Source organism: Drosophila albomicans, chromosome 2L (assembly GCF_009650485.2).
Source record: "Drosophila albomicans strain 15112-1751.03 chromosome 2L, ASM965048v2, whole genome shotgun sequence".
Classification (NCBI taxonomy): Eukaryota; Metazoa; Arthropoda; class Insecta; order Diptera; family Drosophilidae; genus Drosophila; species Drosophila albomicans.
This window is the reverse complement of record NC_047628.2, coordinates 29,223,122-29,242,247: the sequence shown is the minus strand read 5'-3', so window position 1 is coordinate 29,242,247 and position 19,126 is coordinate 29,223,122. Positions and strand designations below refer to the sequence as shown.

The window sequence follows — 19,126 nt, the reverse complement described above, 5'->3', positions numbered from 1 at the left end:
AGTGAGCCAACAATGGATGGCAAAGCAGCCTCAATGGCAGCCCAATGGGCATTGTATGCAGATCAGCAGCGGCTAAGCCCAAAATAGATACTTCTCTCTCTCTCTCAGAGCCCCGCAACAAAAGGGATTTCGATCGGATCGAGTAAATGATATGCTACCGCTACAGAGCTCCAATTGTGGAGTGAAGTGAAGTGAAGTGGAGGAGTGGCTTTGTTCCCATTGAAAATTGTTTTTGCTTAGTTTGGAATAATCAATATCCGATAGATAGCTTGCCATCAAATTCAAATTGGGAAAGTGTCTTGACAGAAACTCGCTTGACATTCTACGCCAAAAGGCTTTCAATTATCGCGAGTTTCGCTTGCAGCTGCATTCTTGAGCAGATCGCGTTGATTACAATGGCCATTAGCATATGTAGCACGTAGCTAGAAGAAGTGAGGGGAAAAGCAGCCCAGAGCTCAGAGCTCAGAGCTTGGCTTCGCTTTGCGCAAGCGACAACGCGACGCCTCGCAACAGTTAAGAGTCAAAACAGAATCCCGCGGCGCATCGCACAACTTACAAATTTTGTAATTGCCAAACAAAGCGAACAGCTTTGACTGCGAGGAGGAGGAGGAGCAGCAACAGTGGGAGGCGACTTGGATTCACACAGCAAAAACAACAGCCAAATAATGCGCCAAATTATAGTAGATACATACATAGTCAAAGAGAGAGACAGAGAAGAGCTGCTCGGCGGGCAATGTGCACATTGTGCAAATACTTTGCTGACAAAATGCAGGCGAAGCGACTCCAGACAACGCTCTATCTGAAAGTGAAACTGAAACTGACACCGACTAGAGATGGGGGCTGCTATGCGATATATAAAGTACGATAAACGATAGTTGTTACTATCGATTAGGCCATAGTTTATACTATCGATTAGGTGACAATACCATCGATAAGGCGATAATTTCTACTATCAATTAGGCGATAGTTTACACTATCGATTAGGCTGCAACTTTATAGATTTGTCAGAAAAATACTACATTCTTTAAGAAACTCTTCAAACTGATTAATCATCTAATTGATAGACTGAGCTTGCAATAAATTTTAGCCTTTCCTCAATCAAAAATTTTATTACGTACAACTCTAACAAGAAATCCTTAAGTTTGTATATAAACGTGGATCGATTCTTATATTTAATAAGTGAAGAACATTGAATGACAGAGTGAAGTTTGTAATGTAATGATTTGTAAATTTCGATTATCAAAAGCTAGTTTCAAACCTAGAATTCTCTTGTAATTAAAATAAATTCAAAACTGTTATACTTTGCAATGTATAAAACCTCACACATAGAGTTGAAAACTAACCCACGCTTCGGTCATCGTCTTGTAAGAAGAAACGCCTACTCATGCCCGAGATGAATTAAGGTAGCATATCACATATCAACAATGAGTCAACGCTTCAAGTCCATCTCTATGTCAGACTGCCACTCAAAGGCTGACTACAATTCCAGCTTGAGCTTCAGGTTGAGCTCCAGCTACAATTGCGACTATGAATGCGACTGCGAATCCAACTCCGACGCAGTCATTGGAGGGCAATTACAAAGCAGTATTACGAAAAGAAAAGGGGCACATCAAATGCCATGCGATCACTTGATGTGTGTGTGGCAAGCAGAAGAAGAAGAAGACGAATGCGAAGAAGAAGCAAATGAAGGGGAGGCTATCTATAAGCCATGTGATTAGCCCAAAGACCGACACGATGATGATGGCCCACATCTCTCACAACGCTCAATTTGTTGGCCCCTCGAGGCAGCTGTCGATGTGATTGTAACTTGGCTGTAAATGCGGAAGTTGGCTGGCAAAACGGTTTCTTTGTTTTACAACTGTATTAGGACCCCATAGGTGGGTCAATCCCCCTCCACCCCTTCCCCTCCTATCCCCTTCTTAGCTTGCGTTGCGGGCGTCGTGCAATTACGCGCACCGCCCGCTGGCTTTGTGGCTCGTTTTTATTATTAAATGAAATCAAAAGCAATCATAAATAAACTTAAACTCGTTTGACCACAAAAAACACTACGAGCCACACAAGATACAAAGATACAAATAACAAGAGCAACAACAACAGTAACCGTCAAGTTATTTATACTTAAATAAACTACAGATTGGTATGTAAAAAACGTGCAACTTTAATGCGAATGCGGGGCAACAAAAAACCCAAAACTACAAAAATGAAAATGAAAACAAACAGAAATCGAAATAAACAAAAAGATATGTGAGCCACGGACTCTCAGATTCGCCACTCCACAAATGGGATACGCAAGACTCACAAGACACAAGCCCCAAATAACCAAATAACCAAATAAAAAAGCGAAGGCACTCCAACTGCCTTTTTCGTGGCTTATCGAGTGTGCTATATACTGAAGTACAACGAGTGTGTGTGTGTGTGTGTGTGTGCCTCGCATGATTGGCTCCGTCTCCGCGTCTGGCATTAACTTTGGCTTTGGCAATGCATTGCATTGAGGTAGAGTAGAGTAGACAGTAGACAGTACAGTAAGCTCGGCCAGTTGTCGTGTTGTAATGTAATTGTTGCAGCGACACTGACGCCACCCTCTCCCTCTCTCTCTCTCTCGCTCTCTGTCTCTCTCTCTGCCCCATCTCCATTCTCAGCTCCCTCCCCCCTCATCAATACCTGACTGCCGCCTTCGACAGCTTGTGGACATTACTCATTCAACTGAGCAGCTCGCAAATTCAATTGAACGCAAAAAAGCAAGCGTTAAGTTGTAATCGCACACAACGAGCATGAAATGCGCTACAGTCAGTCTGAAAAGCATATTAGTTCACTCAGTTATTAAATTTTTGATTACATCTATATTAACTTACTGTTTTAACTACTACTGCATACAAATAAATAACTGAGCTAATGGAAAACTCTAGAACTTTAGATCAACCTTAACAACTTCTTTAAATTATTTTGTTTTCACACACCTGAATCTTTCCTTTCCCTGGCTGCTGACTTTTCCACAAATGCTCTTCACACAGTTCCGAAGGACATATTGGATCACTCAGTTATTAAGTATTAACTCTATCAAATATGTAGTAATGCATACAAATAAATGCTGAGGTAATGTGAAAAGTCCAGAACTATTAATAACTTTTTCAACAACTTCTTTAACTTCTACTATTTTCACATACCTCAATATTTCCCTTCCCTGGCTGCTGAGTTGTTCACAACATTCCTTTCAAGTAAATATCTCAGCTGGTGTTAAAAGCCTAGAACTTTAGTTCAGCTTCATCAACCTCGTTAGCTTCCTTTGCTTTCACACACCTGAATCTTTCATTTTGCTGTCTTTCACAACATTGCATATAAATAAATAGCTGAACTAATGTAAAAAGTCTAGAATTATAGATCAACTTCAACTTAATTTTAACTTCTTTTGCTTTCCCCCAACTGAATCTTTCCTTTCCTTGGTTGCTGACTTTTCCACAACAGTCCATTTCAATTATCTTTTATCGGTGTTTCCTTCCTGTTTTCTCCATCATAAATCTCGCTGGTCTCTTCCGTTTCACATCTTTTTCAATTGCATCTCATCGATTGATCCTCTGCAGCGTCTTTCCTGGGTCGGCTTAACTCTGATCTTTAGCAGGCAGGCAGCTCGTGCTGCTCGTGTTGCCTGTTACCGGAGTTTAAGTTTAACAGTTTTGTGCTTCGATTTCAGTTGACTGTTTTTATTATATATCTGTGTTTTTTTTTTGTTTGTATCGCTTTATCATTCCCCTGCTCCATCTCGGGCAGCAGCTCCTTTATGATCCAGTATTTACAAGCGTGTTTAATCGTAATCGCCAAGAGTCAGACTCAGACTCCAACTCATTCGTGTGCACAATGTGAACAACGTTGTTGCTTTAATTGTTGCTGCTGTATCTGTATCTGTTTCTGGCTTTTGGCTTTTGCATATAAATATGTATCTCACAAGTATTTTTCGTTCGCTCACTCGCTCGCCGCACAATCAATTCACTGCTCTGATGTTGATGTTGATGTTGATTTTTATTTCAGTTTCCCACTCATTTGCATTTACCATAAATTCAATTAAACTGTCTGTCGAAAACTCTTTTTCTCTGTTATGTTTTCTTTCTGCTTTCTGCGTCTCCTTTCTCCTCCCCCTCTTTCTCAACTTGTTTCCATTTCACTTCCCTCTCTCATTCTCCTCTGTTAGCATCACTTTGTGACTTTTCTTGATTTCTTCCTTCTTTTTGACTTTTCGCAGCTTTCGCGATGTTTTCACGCTTTTAATTCAATTGCAATTGCACAATTAATCATGCGCTTGGTACACCTTGGCACACACACACATCCTCACACCCCTCAAAGTTTGGATTTCCCTAGTGCGTGTTCAACGCTTGAGGTTCAACGGAGCGTATGAGCGATTTTTATGCTGTGTCTCTGCTTGATGTTGAACTCTTTTGTGTTAATTAAACGCTTTAATATCTGCGCTGCGCTTTGTTGACGCTGTCATAACAGTACACACACACACACACTCGCACACACACACACACCCACTGGCGGCTGAAACAATTGCATTTTTTAGTGTCGTTCCGTGCAAAATGATTGATTTGATTTCTCAGGCGAGTCAAGCAAACAAGTAACAACAACTACAACAACTATTAAACAACCAACGCACAATAGTAACATACACACACACAGACTCGCACACACTTGGAGATTTATGGCGTTCCAAGTGCATGAAATTGTATTTTATTCAAAATCCACCTCAAGTATTTTTCAATATCTTTGCTTTAGCTTTGGCTTTGGCGTGCTGCCTCAACTTGGAGTCGGAGTCTCGGAGTCGGTGGCTTTTAAGGTGCGTCGTGTTTGAGTTCGTGTTTTGAATAGCGGAAATTCCACATGAGCACACACATAAAGTCAACCGCCTGCCGCAGTCGCAGCAGCAGTCGTAATTACAGCCACAGATGCAAAAGTATCTCACAGATACATCGACTCACTGCCTCGCTTTGTATCTGGTGCTGTAACATTGACATTTAGAATGCAACACCGAGGCACGAACCATTCATAATAATGCACCTCTCATGCCCCGCCCCACCTCTCGACGAACTGCTGGAAAAATCAACAGAAAATCAAGAAAATCGACTCGATCGGAAAATCGAATATCGAGCGAAAACGAAAACGAAAACGCACTCGAGCTACAAACAACTCTACAAATCCACTAACCTTGTGCCCCCGACCATAAAAAATTGCGTATCGATTCCGTTGTCGTTCCCTCTCTCACTCTCTTCCCCTCTCACTCACTCGCTGTATCGATATTGAAGTCGTGGCCTGGCCAATTACAATGCACTTGCCACTTGCCCCTGGAGTGGGCCACAAGATGTCGACCACGACCACGACCACAAAGTGAAACCAAAGCTGGGTGGGAGTATGAATGCATCTGAATGTGGATGTTGGCTGTGATTCACATCCAAAGATTGAGGCAGTGTTGAGCAGGTGTTTGTTGCAAGTTTCACTTTCAACTCTTAAGGCAATTAAATTAAGACATTGAAGAAGGAAGAAGGCAACAACTTACAAGTATGCAATGGAAGTCAACGAAGATATCCCAACAAAAGATAGTTCGAAGTGCTAATCAAACAATGAGAGATGAACTAAATAATTTAGTTTAAAATCCCTCATGGAAGGAAAGTACATACTGAATGATGAATACAAAATTAAGTGAATTTACAATTTAATCGAAAATGAAAGTCAACGAAGATATCCTAATAAGACTATTTCTGTAGAAGTCGAAGTAATGAGAAGACAGTACGAGAAAAGCTTCACTAATTATTGAAACAATGAGATATGAACTAAATAATTTACTTTAAAATCCACTCATTGAAATAGATACTAAATATCTAAATATCTACCAAATAAAGTGAAGAATGCTAAATAAAGCAATAGAAGTGGAAAAGAATAGAAAATACAAAGAAAGAATATAGTTCACAACGTAATCTCCAATGGAAGCAATAAAAGGATTTCTTTAGAGAGTACGAAAAGCTTCACTAATTAATGAAACAATGAGATATGAACTAAATAATTTACTTTAAAATCCACTCATTGAAATAGATACTAAATGATGTCTACCAAATAAAGTGAAGAATGCATTATCAAACAAATGAACTGCGAAATCTTTCACTTAACATGTTTTCCAACAGGAAGTTGTACTAGCAATTGCTAATTTAATGTCTAATTAAATAACAAATTTTGTTTAAAATCCACTAATTGAAGTGGATGCTAAGTGATGAATACTAAATTAAGTGAAGAATGCATAATACCAAGGAAACAATAACTTAAAGTTCACAATTTAATCTCAAATGGAAATCAAAAAAAGATATCCAAAGAAATGTATTTCTGTAGAAGTCGAAGTGATTAGAAAAGAGTATGAAAAGCTTCATAATTAATGAAACGATTAGCGATGAAATCACTAAGTTTAGCTAAAAATCATCTCAATGAAGTAGCTACTAAATGATTAATACAAAATCAATGAAGAATGTAAAATATTTCAAACGAATTGGAAAATCCTTCAACTAGGAAGTTGAACTAACAACTACTACTCTTATGCCTAATAAATATTTATTACGAATATAAATTTTAAAGCTCTTCACATTAGTACTTCATCTGCCTTGGCATAAATCGCACCTTTCCCCACTTCGAACACCTCAGTAGCGTAATAAATTGTTGTCTCTTTGAATGGTTGTTGTTAATCATGCAAGGTGTGACATTAAAGACATTACTTTACTTGCTAATAGGCAGCTAAAGATCTTTCCATTAATTCCAACATTTTCGCAATGCATATCCCCTTTTTTCCTCCTCCCATCGTCATCAGGCATTCAACTCCCAACATGCACAATGTTTTTCGCAACAGCGTAAAAATATTTGTTTGGCAACGAGGAAAATGAGAAATAAAAAGCAGCAGCACATAAAATGTTCTCGACTCGAGTTGAGACATGGGCACGCTTCGCAGTGCAGTTCGAACATCATCAACGAATCGAGTCGCAAAGCAACAATGCTGTAATGACCCACTCAGCAAGAGCAACCACAGCAACAACAACAGCAACATCAGGCAATCCCAAGCACAGCAAACTGCAGATCGCTACTCATAAGTCAAACAACAACACTTGGCAACAAAAGATGGCATCATAAGTTAAACATAAATGTCGGCATTAAGGCATTTGTGACAATGGCCAAAAGCGACTTTAACTGGGCCCAAACAGGCAAAGTAGCAGCAACATCAACGATGTCTAACACACTGCACCAGCAACCAAGCAACCAAGTGGCCAAGACACAACAAGTTAAGAGAACTAAACGCAGCTAAGAGAGAGAGCTCGAGACTCGCTTACGTTTGTTACGTTATTTGCTGGCCAAATACCAGATTCAGTTCCACCTTAAGCCGGCCCCAGTCTCAGTCTCAGTCGCTGTCTCGGTCGCTGCTTCAGTCGCTGCCTCTGCTCAAGTCCAAAGCTTGGCGAGGCGAAAACGAAATCAAGCTGAAACTGAAAGTCAGACGGAGCTGAACTCCAACATCGAGAGTGAGGCGCCGCATCGAGAGTCTCTTCGCGCAGAAGAAAGAATTCGACAGCCAAATCTCCAAAGAGACTTCGCTGTCGCTGCCTCAGTCGCAGTCGCAGTCAGCGTTGACGTCGCTGCTGCGCATGCTCATTTTTGGCGTCTTCAAGCAAATCGCCCAACTACCAAAGGTTTCAGTCGTATTTTTGGCAGCCGAACGTGCGGTGCTTTTGGCCAACAGACTCGCGCGTGTGTTAGCCCACAAAAAAGCAAATAAACACAAATATACGCTAATCAAAAAAATAGCAGCAGCAGCAATTGTGAGTCTAATTACAACAAGTGCGTGAGTTGAAATAAAATATATGAGGAATCAGTGTGAATCGAATTCAAAGCAAAGTTTAAAGTTTTAAAGTGCACAAATATTGACAGAGACAAGAGTTCGAGATACAAAAGTATCTGCAAGTTACAACGCTGCATCTCGTATCTCACATCTGTTTAGATGCTTGCCAAACTCAACTCAACTCGACTCGACTCAACATTTTATGCAAATTATGACTTTTGCAATTAACGTACTACGACTAAAACACACAACAAAAAACAACAAATTATTGTAGCTGCAGTATCAAGAAATAATCATAATAATTGCAATAACAAGTTGAAAATATTTGAAGTTTGCGTTATTAATTAAATAAAAAATTGCAAATCAACGTTGATTAACATATAACATGGCAACAAACATGGCCAAAAGCAACCACAACAGCAACAGCAACATCTATAAGAAGTGAGACCCAAGTGCACTCGCATTTGTATTCATATTCACAAAAGATTATTCGTAGCAACCGCAGAAGACCCAAAACTTGAATCTAAACTCAAATTGAAAACTGAAAACAGAAAACTGAAAACTAAAAACCGTGGAAAAGCTTCAAGTGTGAGGTTCTCGTGTGATCTCTGATCATTATTATTACTTGTGTGTGTGTGTGTTTCTCTGTGTGTTTGTGTGAACAGGTCGGGCGTGCATTAATTACAAATCTATTTAAATGAGTCCGACAGCTGAGCACAGCAGGTGAACGCGTCGACCAAGTGTTAAAGATGATCATTAAAAATCATGTTGCAATGTTGCCAACTACTCGGCGACTAGAAGATTGACAACATCATCATCTTTAATTCTTTTGAAATGTGAATTTCGAATTTAAATAAAATGTCAATCTGCAGATTAAGCTGACAACTGACAAACATAATGTTCTCCACAAAGATTTAATACCCGCTTAAACTACATATTATTATGTCGAGAATGCTCAACTTGAAATTCGCAATAAATAAAATGTTCTGCTCAAGGAAACTTGTAAATCTGTTCGGAATATATATCGTCAGAATAATTCAACACAAGTTGCAAATGTTTCATTTGCAAGCGACTAGAATTAGTTCCTGAGGAATGCGAGTAAACTTGTCTAACACCTTGCCTAAGCAAACGTGTGATTTTGCTAGTCGTCTCTAATTAACTTGAAACTATTCTTGCATAGCAAAACTAAATTTAATTCCATACTATTCGTATATAATAGTTGCATAGTACTCCTATATAGTATAGACACACCATGAAACTAAATTTGGTTCCATAATATTCCTATAAAGTATAAAGATTATGACACTACTAAGAATTCAAAACAAAAAAAACTATTCTTATTGACGTGTTATGAAATTATGTTTAGTTCCAAACTGTTTTGTATATACATAGTATGAAGCTAACTCCATACGAAATAGTTCTTTAAAGAACTGAACTAGTTCTTTAAGCAACTAATAAGCGGGCATCAATAAGATTATTTATTCAATCTTTAATTCCCGTCTAACACCTTGTCTAAGCAACGTGTGATATTCTATTCTTCTTTAATTAACGTTGAAACTATTCTCATATATGTACATACATAGTATAGACATATTAAGAAACTAATTTATGTTTTATACTATTCCTATATACAACACACATTTTGACATAAATAATAGTTCCATGAAAAATCCTGTTCTTATATAGTATAGAAATTTTATGAAACTGATAATATTCTTCTATAGTCTCGTCAGATTATGAAACTAAGTTTAGTTGCATACTATTCTCATAAACTAAAGACATATTATGAAACTGATAATAGTTTCAAATAAAATACTTTTCTTTAATAGAAAATACATTTTATGGAACGAATTTAAGTTCCAACCAAAACGGAGCCTTGAAAACTTTAACTATTTCTCTTTGGCAACTAATGAAACAATCTTTAATGCTTTACTTAATAAACTTGAAACTATTATATATGCTATAGACATATTATGAAATCAATAATAGTTCCACGCAAAATACAACACACCAAATATTCTTTGAAAAATTGAACTAGTTTTTTTTTTTTTTTTTTGGCAACTAATGAACGCGCATTAATAAGATTATTTAATCATTATTAATCTTGTTAAGCAACGTGAGATTTCTCTATTTGTCTTTAATTAACTTGAAACTATTCTCTATAGTATAGTAATCTAATAATTTCAGTTCCAAAAAATATTCTTATATGGAACTATTATTTATTTCATAGTTTCACAATATGTCTATACTAATACTATGAAATGAATAATAGTTCCATACAAAATAGTTAGAAACAGTAAAGATTTGAACTAGTTTCTATTTTGGCCACTAATAAGTTTGCTGTGAGATTTCGTTTAGATTCGTGCATTGCATAAGATTGTTTAATCAATCTTTAATGCCACTCAGCACACATTAGATTAATACTAAAATTTGTTAACATCGTTAGCACTTCATAACAGCAACAGCAACGGCAAAAGCAACAGCAGCAAGTTGTTTATAATCGTTAGTCGATTACTCGATTATAAATTGCACATTAAATTGCCAAGTGAATACAGACAGAGATCGCAAATGAAATATGTGTGGAATTCTCATTGTGTACTTGAGATCGATAAATCGATTATGAATAACAAGCACAACATTTGATTACTCCCCAAGTGCAGCAAGTTCACCTCGCGTCATGATCGATCGAATCGAATTGAATCGAATCAAATCATGCGTCAGTAGTTCAGAATCAATTTGGGTCACTTTTCTCACTCCCAACGCCAACCCAAGTGCAACAGCAGCATCCTTGGCACACTCGATCGCAGCTCAATTGTCGATTATTCACTGTCATGACGCATCGCAAAATCCAAAGAGTTGCTCTGCACTGCAAGTAGTTGCAATCGACAGATGGACAGACAGACGGACAGACAACTAGCAAATTACTTTACAAAATTGTAACATGCACAAATATGAACAAAGTCAGACAACTACAGACACAACTGCAATCCACCCGCCTGAAGCTGAAGCTGAAGCAGCTGGCCTCAGAGTCCACTGATGGTTGCAACTGCAACGGCAGCAACTTGGCCAACACACACACTCGATGGCCAACTGTGGACTGTGGTTGCTCACCTCGCGCACATCTTGGATAGAGACTGAGAGAGAGACACTTAAATGCTTAGACAAGAGCGTTACGTGCTACCCAAATAAAATCAAAAAGCATAAACAATTTATTTCTATAAACTGCAGTTCGAGTCTCAGTCTCAGTTTTAGTCTCAGCCTCTGCTTCTCCTTGTGGCGCAGATTAAAGCCAACAAAATGACTTAACTTATAAGCAGCTCTTGGCATTTGCCAAGAGTCGTTGCCTCGTTGTTGTTATTGTTGTTGCTGTTGTTGTTGCTGCTGCTGATGCCGCAACAAGTTCGTGTAATCAATGCAATTTAGTCGCCAGCCATGTCAGGAATGTGGTGCATAGGTCGAATGCGAAACACGTCTAAAGCCAACCAGCTAACGACTGACGTGTGAATAGACCGTCAGAATTGAGTTTTGCAATAGATCGACTTGAGATTGAAGATTGCACTAACCACGTCTATGAATACAACTACCGTGAATACAACCGTGAATAGCGGGCATTCAGGCGTAAACTCCATTGCTCAAAGGTGTTCTAATGGTTGCCCAAATGAGCTTCCCCCCGAAATTCGAAATTCGAAACATGGAAGCACTTAGTTCGAGATATTACAAGTCCGATATCAATTAATTAGCCACTACCAACTACACACAATGCTAGCTACCAACTATTATAGTCAGCTGCTGCCAGGTGAGCGGCAATCGAACAAGTTTCCACAGACTTAGTCAAGAATTTGACGAGCAATAGAAACTTGTTCGCCATTACACATGTTTGTTTTTTCTACTTCTACCTCTTTTTTTTTTGGTGGATCGCAGACCTGTTCTTTTCTTTGCTATTCATGAATTTCTTTAATGCCCGCACATAAATAACACTTGCTCACCTCATCCTATAGAAATAGACGATTAAGTCACTACTTCGACTTCTTCACAAAGTCAACGCCTAAGGGGTTTAATTGGTCAGTTATTTACGGACTAATTTCCTAGTTGCATTAAGCTAAAAATCCCTCGCAGATCACGCACATCAGTTGGCCCCATTTCGAGGCAACATTAAGAGAGCAATCTCGTATTGTCCGAGAGGTGTTACACCCATTTAAGACTCAAGGCGAAACCCTACAACAAGGTTCTTCACAGCAAAAGTCGTCAATTGCTATTATGACCTTTTGTAGCAGCTGTTTTCCCGCCACACAACTGACCTTAGCAAATCTGTAAAGCCAAGCTAAAAAGAGTTAACAGCTAAAGCTGAAGTTGAAGCTAATGCTATTAATAACTGGCCAGCAAATTTTGCACAGTGCATGCCCCAACCGAAGAAGCAAAGCAGGGAGTCAAGTGAAGGGGCGTCGAGTTGAGATTTGATAGTCAAGCTGCAGCTCATTAAGCGACCAACGAACGGGCAACAGCTGGGGCTGAGGCTGGGGCTTACAACTCACTGCAACTACTTGCCACTTTGGGGCACTTTGAGCCGCACTTTGCAACGCCAGGGCAGGCAGGCAACGAGGCAAGCCAAACGAGCCAAGACGCGCGCGGCTGCAAATGAAAACAAAAGTGAAAAGGTCAGCAGCCAAGCAGGGAATCGACTCGAGCTCAAGAAGACGAGGAAGAAGCTGAGCCAACAGCAGGCAGACAAAGAAAATCCAAACTAAAACCAAAAATAAAAATGAAAACGAAACAGAAACTGAAACTGAAACTGAAGAAGAAACCTCAACAACTCAGCCAACTGTGGCCGCCAAGCTCAAGCGATTTGCCAGCGAATTTTACTCTTTTCTTTTGGGGTACTCCAGCTTTGTTGAACAACTCGCAATCAATTGCAAACTTCGCGGAAACTTGGGAGAGTTTAAGTAGAGTGTTGGCTGTACAATGTCACTGACGACTTTTGATTTTTCAAAAGGAAGTTGTCGAAAGAAATTAAGTTAATAATAAATCTATACAATCGATTGCAATCTATAAGATATAAAGGAGTAGTAAAGAACAGAGTTGATTCCTTTTTACTTGTATTCACTATATACTACACTTCAATTTAGTAAGTTAAATGTTTCCCAAGTATGGTTGAGCTTACATCAGATAATATATAGATATATAATCTGGTTGAGAATATCACATTACAATCTTCTTTACTTGAAACATATAATATGTAATTGAAAACAAGTAAAGTTGCTAAAAGGAAATCAACAGAGAAGAACCTCATCAGTTCCTTCCACAATTCTACAAAATATTGTCAAAACAATCTCCGCACTTTAATGTTATTTTATTTCTCTATTTAACGCCATTTGATTTTATTCCCCCTACTATTGAATACATCACTATTTGCCAACTTAATGTTTGCCAGAGTCCATTAAGCTGTTTATGAGCAAGTGTATCTAATAATTTCAGCTGGTTTTCTTGGCCAGCAAGTTGCGCATGCGCTCAGCTCAGCCTATAGACTTGGCCCAGAGGCAAAGGCAGAGGCAGAGGCGCAGCTGGAGTTGCAATTGGAGCCTCAACTTGACTCGTCCGATTGCCCAATGTGCGCACTTGTCTATTTTGCTGTTCATTTTAATCTTTCTAAACTATTGCCCAATGCTCCTTTCTGGGGGCCAATCCAATATGTGATTATCTACTGCGGTTGCAATTGCTGTGGTTGCCTCAAGCAGTAGTCACTGCCGATGGGAAACTTCAAGTCACAAATTGCGGCAATTTGAAGAAGCTAAGCGCGCACTTTTCGTAGCTTTTATTATTGGTTAGTCACAGTCTTTGTTGCACTTAATGGGCTAGTTGGAAAATCAAGCGCGTAACTGAAGAAGCGACCAGAAAACCAAGTGCAAGTCGAGTGACAACTTTCAAATGGAAATGAAATATTGCCAGCAGCACTTTCATTTTTATTTCTACGGCATATTTGCAATTCGATTTCCTTTCCTTTCCCCAAATAAATCGAAATAAGAAAAAAACATTCGCCAGGCAGGAGACGAACTCAAGAGTGACGACATCATCCTCTGCTCAGAGTTGAGCTGTTGATTTCGGACCGATTTTGCTCTGAGATCGGTCTGACATTAGCAAATGGCACTAGACAATAGCAATTACCTCCCCGCCCCGCATCGAACCCCTCTTTTATCTGCTTGCCTTTGCTTATGTAATCTTTGCCAGCAGCCAGAGCAACAATTGACATTTGGCAGCAGCAGAAAAAAAAAAAAAAAAACAAAACTAAACTGAATCAGCTGCCGAGCTGCGAGCGGAGATGAATAAACACAGTTCGCTTGAAGATGCCGCCGTCGCTCAGTCTAATGAGACAACAACAACAACAACAGTAACAACAACAAATGCTGCTGCACTGCGTCGTCAGCCCACAAAGTATCCACACGGTCTCAACATAACCGTGCAGACTGTGGATGATTCAACTGCCGATGATTATTCACGTGCTTCAACATTGAGAAGCAACAGCAGCAACGATTCCTGCTGGACTGACACCCAAAAGTACCGCATCGGCATGCTCGGAAGTCCCGAGACACTCGCTGAGTTGCAAGTGCGACGCTACAAGTATCCACTGACAGCGAACTATTATCTGAATCGTGCGGGCAACGCGTCGGGTGGACAAATGCAGGAGAAGCCCACGCCCTTGATGATGCTGGGCTTTGTGAAGCGCGCTTGTCGTTGGAAGTATCTGCGCTGGCCCATCATCTTTGTGGCCAGCGTGCTGCTCTTCTTCGGCCTGATCACTTACTGCCTCTGGCTGCACGACGTCAGCGTTGCCCGAGCCCGTTTCCTGCAACGCCGCTACGAGGCAACTGTCGCCAGCAGCTCCTCATCGCCCACCGACTGGGACCCACTGACTGAAGAGGATGTCACCGAAAGAGAACGTGAAGGGGAAGCGAAAACGGACACACTGCTGACCACGACCACAGAGAATGGCAACATGTTGCACGCATCCACGCGCCTCAAAGCCATCGACACGCACAGAGAACAGACCACATTGATGCCTGTGACCGAAGCGGACTCGGTGGACTTCGAGGGCGGCGACGAGGACTACGACGATGTGCTGCTCCCCGCGGACAGCATTCGCTTCACCTCGGGACACCAAAACAGCTTCGGCGTGCCCATCGAACAGGACAAGCGCATGCTGCAGCTCCTCAAGGATGTGAGTAGAAAACACCAATTGTTATTTTACTGCCTTGACTAATGCTTCATTCATTCATTCACAACTATGATCAATCATTCTAAGGAATTTCTATCAGCCGTCTAGAAACCGCAAGAACCTTAAGTAAGGAACTAGCTGAGGTGCAATTCCCTGACATTAAATTCTTCTTGAATTAACATTAACTTTTCTTCTCGCATTCATTGTTTCTCATTTGAGTATTAGAATACCAAGCCACCTCTAAAATCTCCTAAAGAGCTTACTTGGAAAGCTTCTGGTATTAAAAAAACTATCCTCTAATTATTCTTAAAAACGTTAGAGTTTCCCTTATGTAACGCTTGCTAATACTTTGTTGTCTATAAATCTTTCTATATGCATTCCTAAAAATATAATTTTGACTGCACATATTATTAATAACTCGAAGAAACGTCGAAAAGATCCGCTTGTGAAATTCAAATCTTGATTAATTAGATTCAAAACAAATTTGCTATTCATTTCTTTAACTCTTCCTGAAAACAGTCAATTTCTATTCCACGTTCTACGTTCTTTTGACACTAAATTTGTAATTAATGACATTCACAAAAAGACCTTGCTAACAATTTATCTCTTGTATTCTTCCGGATACGCTTGCAGTTTGCCATTTAAACATCAATGTTTACTACCTAGTTTGTTGTTAACCTTGCTAGAAAGAAAGGCAAAAGCATTTCTTTTAATCTGGTCTCTTGTGTCACAATTTAATTTTAGACCACTGAAGAAGTTCTTGAAACGAAACAGTTAATTTACAATTCAAATTATTCATACCACATCTAATACTAAATTATTGATTAAATGTATTCAAACATAAAAGACTTTGCCAATAATTTACTTCTTGTTTTGGTAAGATGTTGTTAACCTTGCCAGAAAGAAAGGTAGAAGCATTTCTTTTAAACTAGACAATTTTGTCCCCACTTAATATTCAATCACTTAGCAATCTGAAGAACCTCTTGAAAAGAAACACTTAATTTACAATTCAAATTTCATATTCACCTTCTTACATAATAAGCTTCACAACAAGACTTTTGCGAATAATTTATTACTTGGTTTCTTCCTGATGTTTTTGCAGTCTGTCATTAATTGATTCTACTTTGTTGTTTATCACCATTCTAGAGAGAAAGGCAGAAACATTTCTTTTTAGTCCAATAACTTCCGTCTACACTTAATATTCAAACAACTTTAAGAACCTGATATTAAATTTCTCTATTAATTTAAATTGTTCATTGTTCTTCTGATGCTAAATTCTTGATTATGTATTCGCACATAAAAAACTAATAATTTTGCAACTGAATTCTTTTGGATAATGTGTCAGTTTTTAGTACAAGGTTATTCTGGCCACACTCATTTCTTTCCGTCTTGTACTGAAATCTATTCAACAAGAGTTTTCCTTTAATTATTTTTCCACACTCTTTTCACAGCTTCTGCCCAAGCCGCAGTCGACGCCCCCGGGGAACGTGCATCTGTTAACCCGCGTGTCTCCGACGCTGCCGCCGCCCTCGGGGGTCAGTGGCAGGCCAACGGAGGCGATGACCACGACCCCGTCGAGCAGCAACATTGGCAGCGTCGTCGGATGCATCTCCACAGCTCTGCCCATGTGTCGTGGTGTGCTCGACTATGATCTGACCTATGGCAGTGGGAACGGAGCGCCGCGGGATACCGCTGCCATGACTGCGTATGAACAGCTCATCAATGCCAACTGCTCGGCACGTGCTGTGGAGTTCATTTGCGCAGCCCTGGAGCCCGAGTGTCGCCCCTCGCACATTGGACAGCTGCCGCCGTGTAGGCGCATCTGCAAAGGTAACTCAAATTCAACCCATGCTAAAGTCCGACGTTGTTAATCAAGCAATTCTTCATGCCTGCAGCCATATTGGAGGCCTGTTCGATTGCGATTGCCAACTCGGATCAGCTGAGCGAACTCTTCGACTGCAGCCAATATCCGGATGCCCACGAGACACACAAGTGCGAGGATCCCACGCGCAGACGCGACTATTGTTACGGCAATGAGTTTCAGTGCCACGACGGCAGCTGCATTCCCCAGACTTGGCAGTGTGACAACATCAAGGATTGCGCAGGGGGCGAGGACGAGGATGAACAGTGTCTGGTGTGTGAGCACGAGGAGTTTCGTTGTCGCTCCAACGAGAAGTGCATCTCGGAGCAGTTGCGCTGTGATCTCAATTACGACTGCTTCGATGCCAGCGACGAGGAGGATTGCGACAACTTTGGCTCAGGGGACAGCGAACCCTTCGACGAGGCGGAATTAAACGCCTTTCCACGCATTTTCTCTTACGCTAGCTTCCTCTCGCCCAACGAGACCAACGAGAAGCTCTACACATACATCACAGCCACCACAGATGAAGAAGCTGGCACCGAGACCAAGTTCCAGCTACATCAGGTGGCTGCCCCAGTCCCAGAAGCTGCTGCTGTTGTCGCTCCGGTGAATGCCAGCGCAGAGGAAACAGCTGCTGGCGGACCCAAAGGGTTTGGTAAGTGAAGGATCTAGGTCCTTGCCTCAGTTCTACTGAGAACTAGATAAGCTCTAATTATTATCCTATTATAACTACAAAAGTATTGGCGAAACTTTATCTTCTTAGATACTACATATTACCTCAAACCTCGAAATAATCATTATTTGTGTTCCCCTCCTTAGTGAACTTTCGGGACAGCAAAGAGATCATGATGACCAGCGACTCGGAGACCAAGTTCAAATACTCATCGCAGCGCGCCAATCGCACCACAAGCAAGTTCAGCATTCCCACAGCTACCGCGCCTACTCGAAGTGCCAGCGCCATTCCCCCCTCAGCCCTGGCTCAGCAGCGGGAAAGGGAGCGACTCACCGATCAGCTAATCAGCAACACTGGCAGTCCCCCCAGTTCGACAACCAGCACCACAGACAGCTCACTCATAACAAGAGCGCCAGGACGTTGTCAGCCCCACGAACTGCGCTGCGTGAGTGGCAAGTGCATCACTGTCGATCAGCTGTGCGACAAGGTGAGTTAAGGAAAAAGTCTCCCAAAGAAAAGTCCCTCAATTCAATCCCATTTTTAACTGCAACAGCAAGTGGACTGTCCCGATGCTGCTGACGAGATCATGTGCGTCTACAGAGAGCGACCCAGTGCAAGGCTGTCGACGACAACTCTGAAGGCAACCACAATCACCACAGCAGCCACAACAATGTTGCCACAAACAACGACGACGACGACGCGACGTGCAACGCGGCCAAATCCCAATCGAAGTCGAAAGCCCAAGTCTTAGGACAATGTACATTTTTGTGGACTTCAAAATGAACGTATATTATTATTTATGTATACTTGTATATCTCTCTTCTACTTCTTTGTATCTTTCGTATCTACGATCTATCTATATATGATATGTGTATGATAATTGGCTACCCTTAAGTTGTTAGTAGATTGTTTGACTATTTTTATGTACCAACTGCAGACCGTAACCGGAATGTATAATATTTTTTGTGTGTATTTTAGCAATAATAAAGATAAGTTTTTGTAGTTAAAAACAAAAGTCAAAACAGGAGATGGAGACGGAGAGAAAGAGAGACCTTAGCTACAATAATTGGTACGTAGAAGTAGCTATTGTCTGACATCAATAGGTGAGTGACAACCTTGCCAGGAGCAGAGCTATTGTTTATTGAGGGTCTTTCTCTACGAATTCATTTGAAATCAAAGTGAAAAACAATTAAACTCTGCAGCGCATTACAATTTCACGGCGACCTTCGATTTATGAGTGCGAGTTGCGTCAACCCACGCACCGAAAGTCATTCAATTAACAGGCCCATTGTTATCGATATCGCATGGAGCCATTAGGAGCTCCCCTGACTGACTAACTGACTAACTGACTGACTGAATGCATTAGAGACATTCACCCACACGCACTCACTCACTCACTCACTCGGTTGGTCTACAAAGTGAATAGAAGTGCAAGCCAATACAGGCACTCGAGTCGCATTCAACTCTCTGACACGACTGCAACACGGAAGACAACAAACGACAAGGCACTTGTCCAATGAGCTCTCGGCT

The 19,126-nt window shown here is 40.6% G+C and overlaps 1 protein-coding gene across 3 annotated transcripts; it reads left to right on the top strand.

Annotated features, from left to right (window-relative positions):
• Positions 1-7,536: 7,536 nt before the first annotated feature.
• Positions 7,537-18,590, top strand: LOC117565225 (low-density lipoprotein receptor-related protein 4). 3 transcript variants are annotated; one of them, XM_034244232.2, is made up of 6 exons: positions 7,537-7,854; positions 14,081-15,065; positions 16,514-16,892; positions 16,958-17,578; positions 17,743-18,083; positions 18,150-18,590. In XM_034244232.2, exons 2-6 carry the CDS (start codon positions 14,169-14,171, stop codon positions 18,345-18,347), a joined length of 2,436 nt encoding a protein of 811 aa, XP_034100123.1. In that variant the 5' UTR covers positions 7,537-7,854; positions 14,081-14,168; the 3' UTR covers positions 18,348-18,590. The 3 variants fall into 3 exon arrangements, with proteins under 3 accessions (XP_034100123.1, XP_051858470.1, XP_034100124.1); XM_052002510.1 differs by lacking the exon at positions 7,537-7,854 and having other exon boundaries at positions 13,899-15,065; XM_034244233.2 differs by lacking the exons at positions 7,537-7,854; positions 14,081-15,065 and adding an exon at positions 16,403-16,420.
• The last annotated feature ends 536 nt before the right edge of the window (positions 18,591-19,126 follow it).

Coding starts and splice junctions, on each gene's coding strand:
- LOC117565225 (XM_034244232.2), top strand. CDS start 14,169: ATGAATAAACACAGTTCGCTTGAAGATGCCGCCGTCGCTCAGTCTAAT. Junction 16,893..16,957: donor GTGTAGGCGCATCTGCAAAG/GTAACTCAAATT, acceptor TCATGCCTGCAG/CCATATTGGAGGCCTGTTCG. Junction 17,579..17,742: donor TGGCGGACCCAAAGGGTTTG/GTAAGTGAAGGA, acceptor TCCCCTCCTTAG/TGAACTTTCGGGACAGCAAA.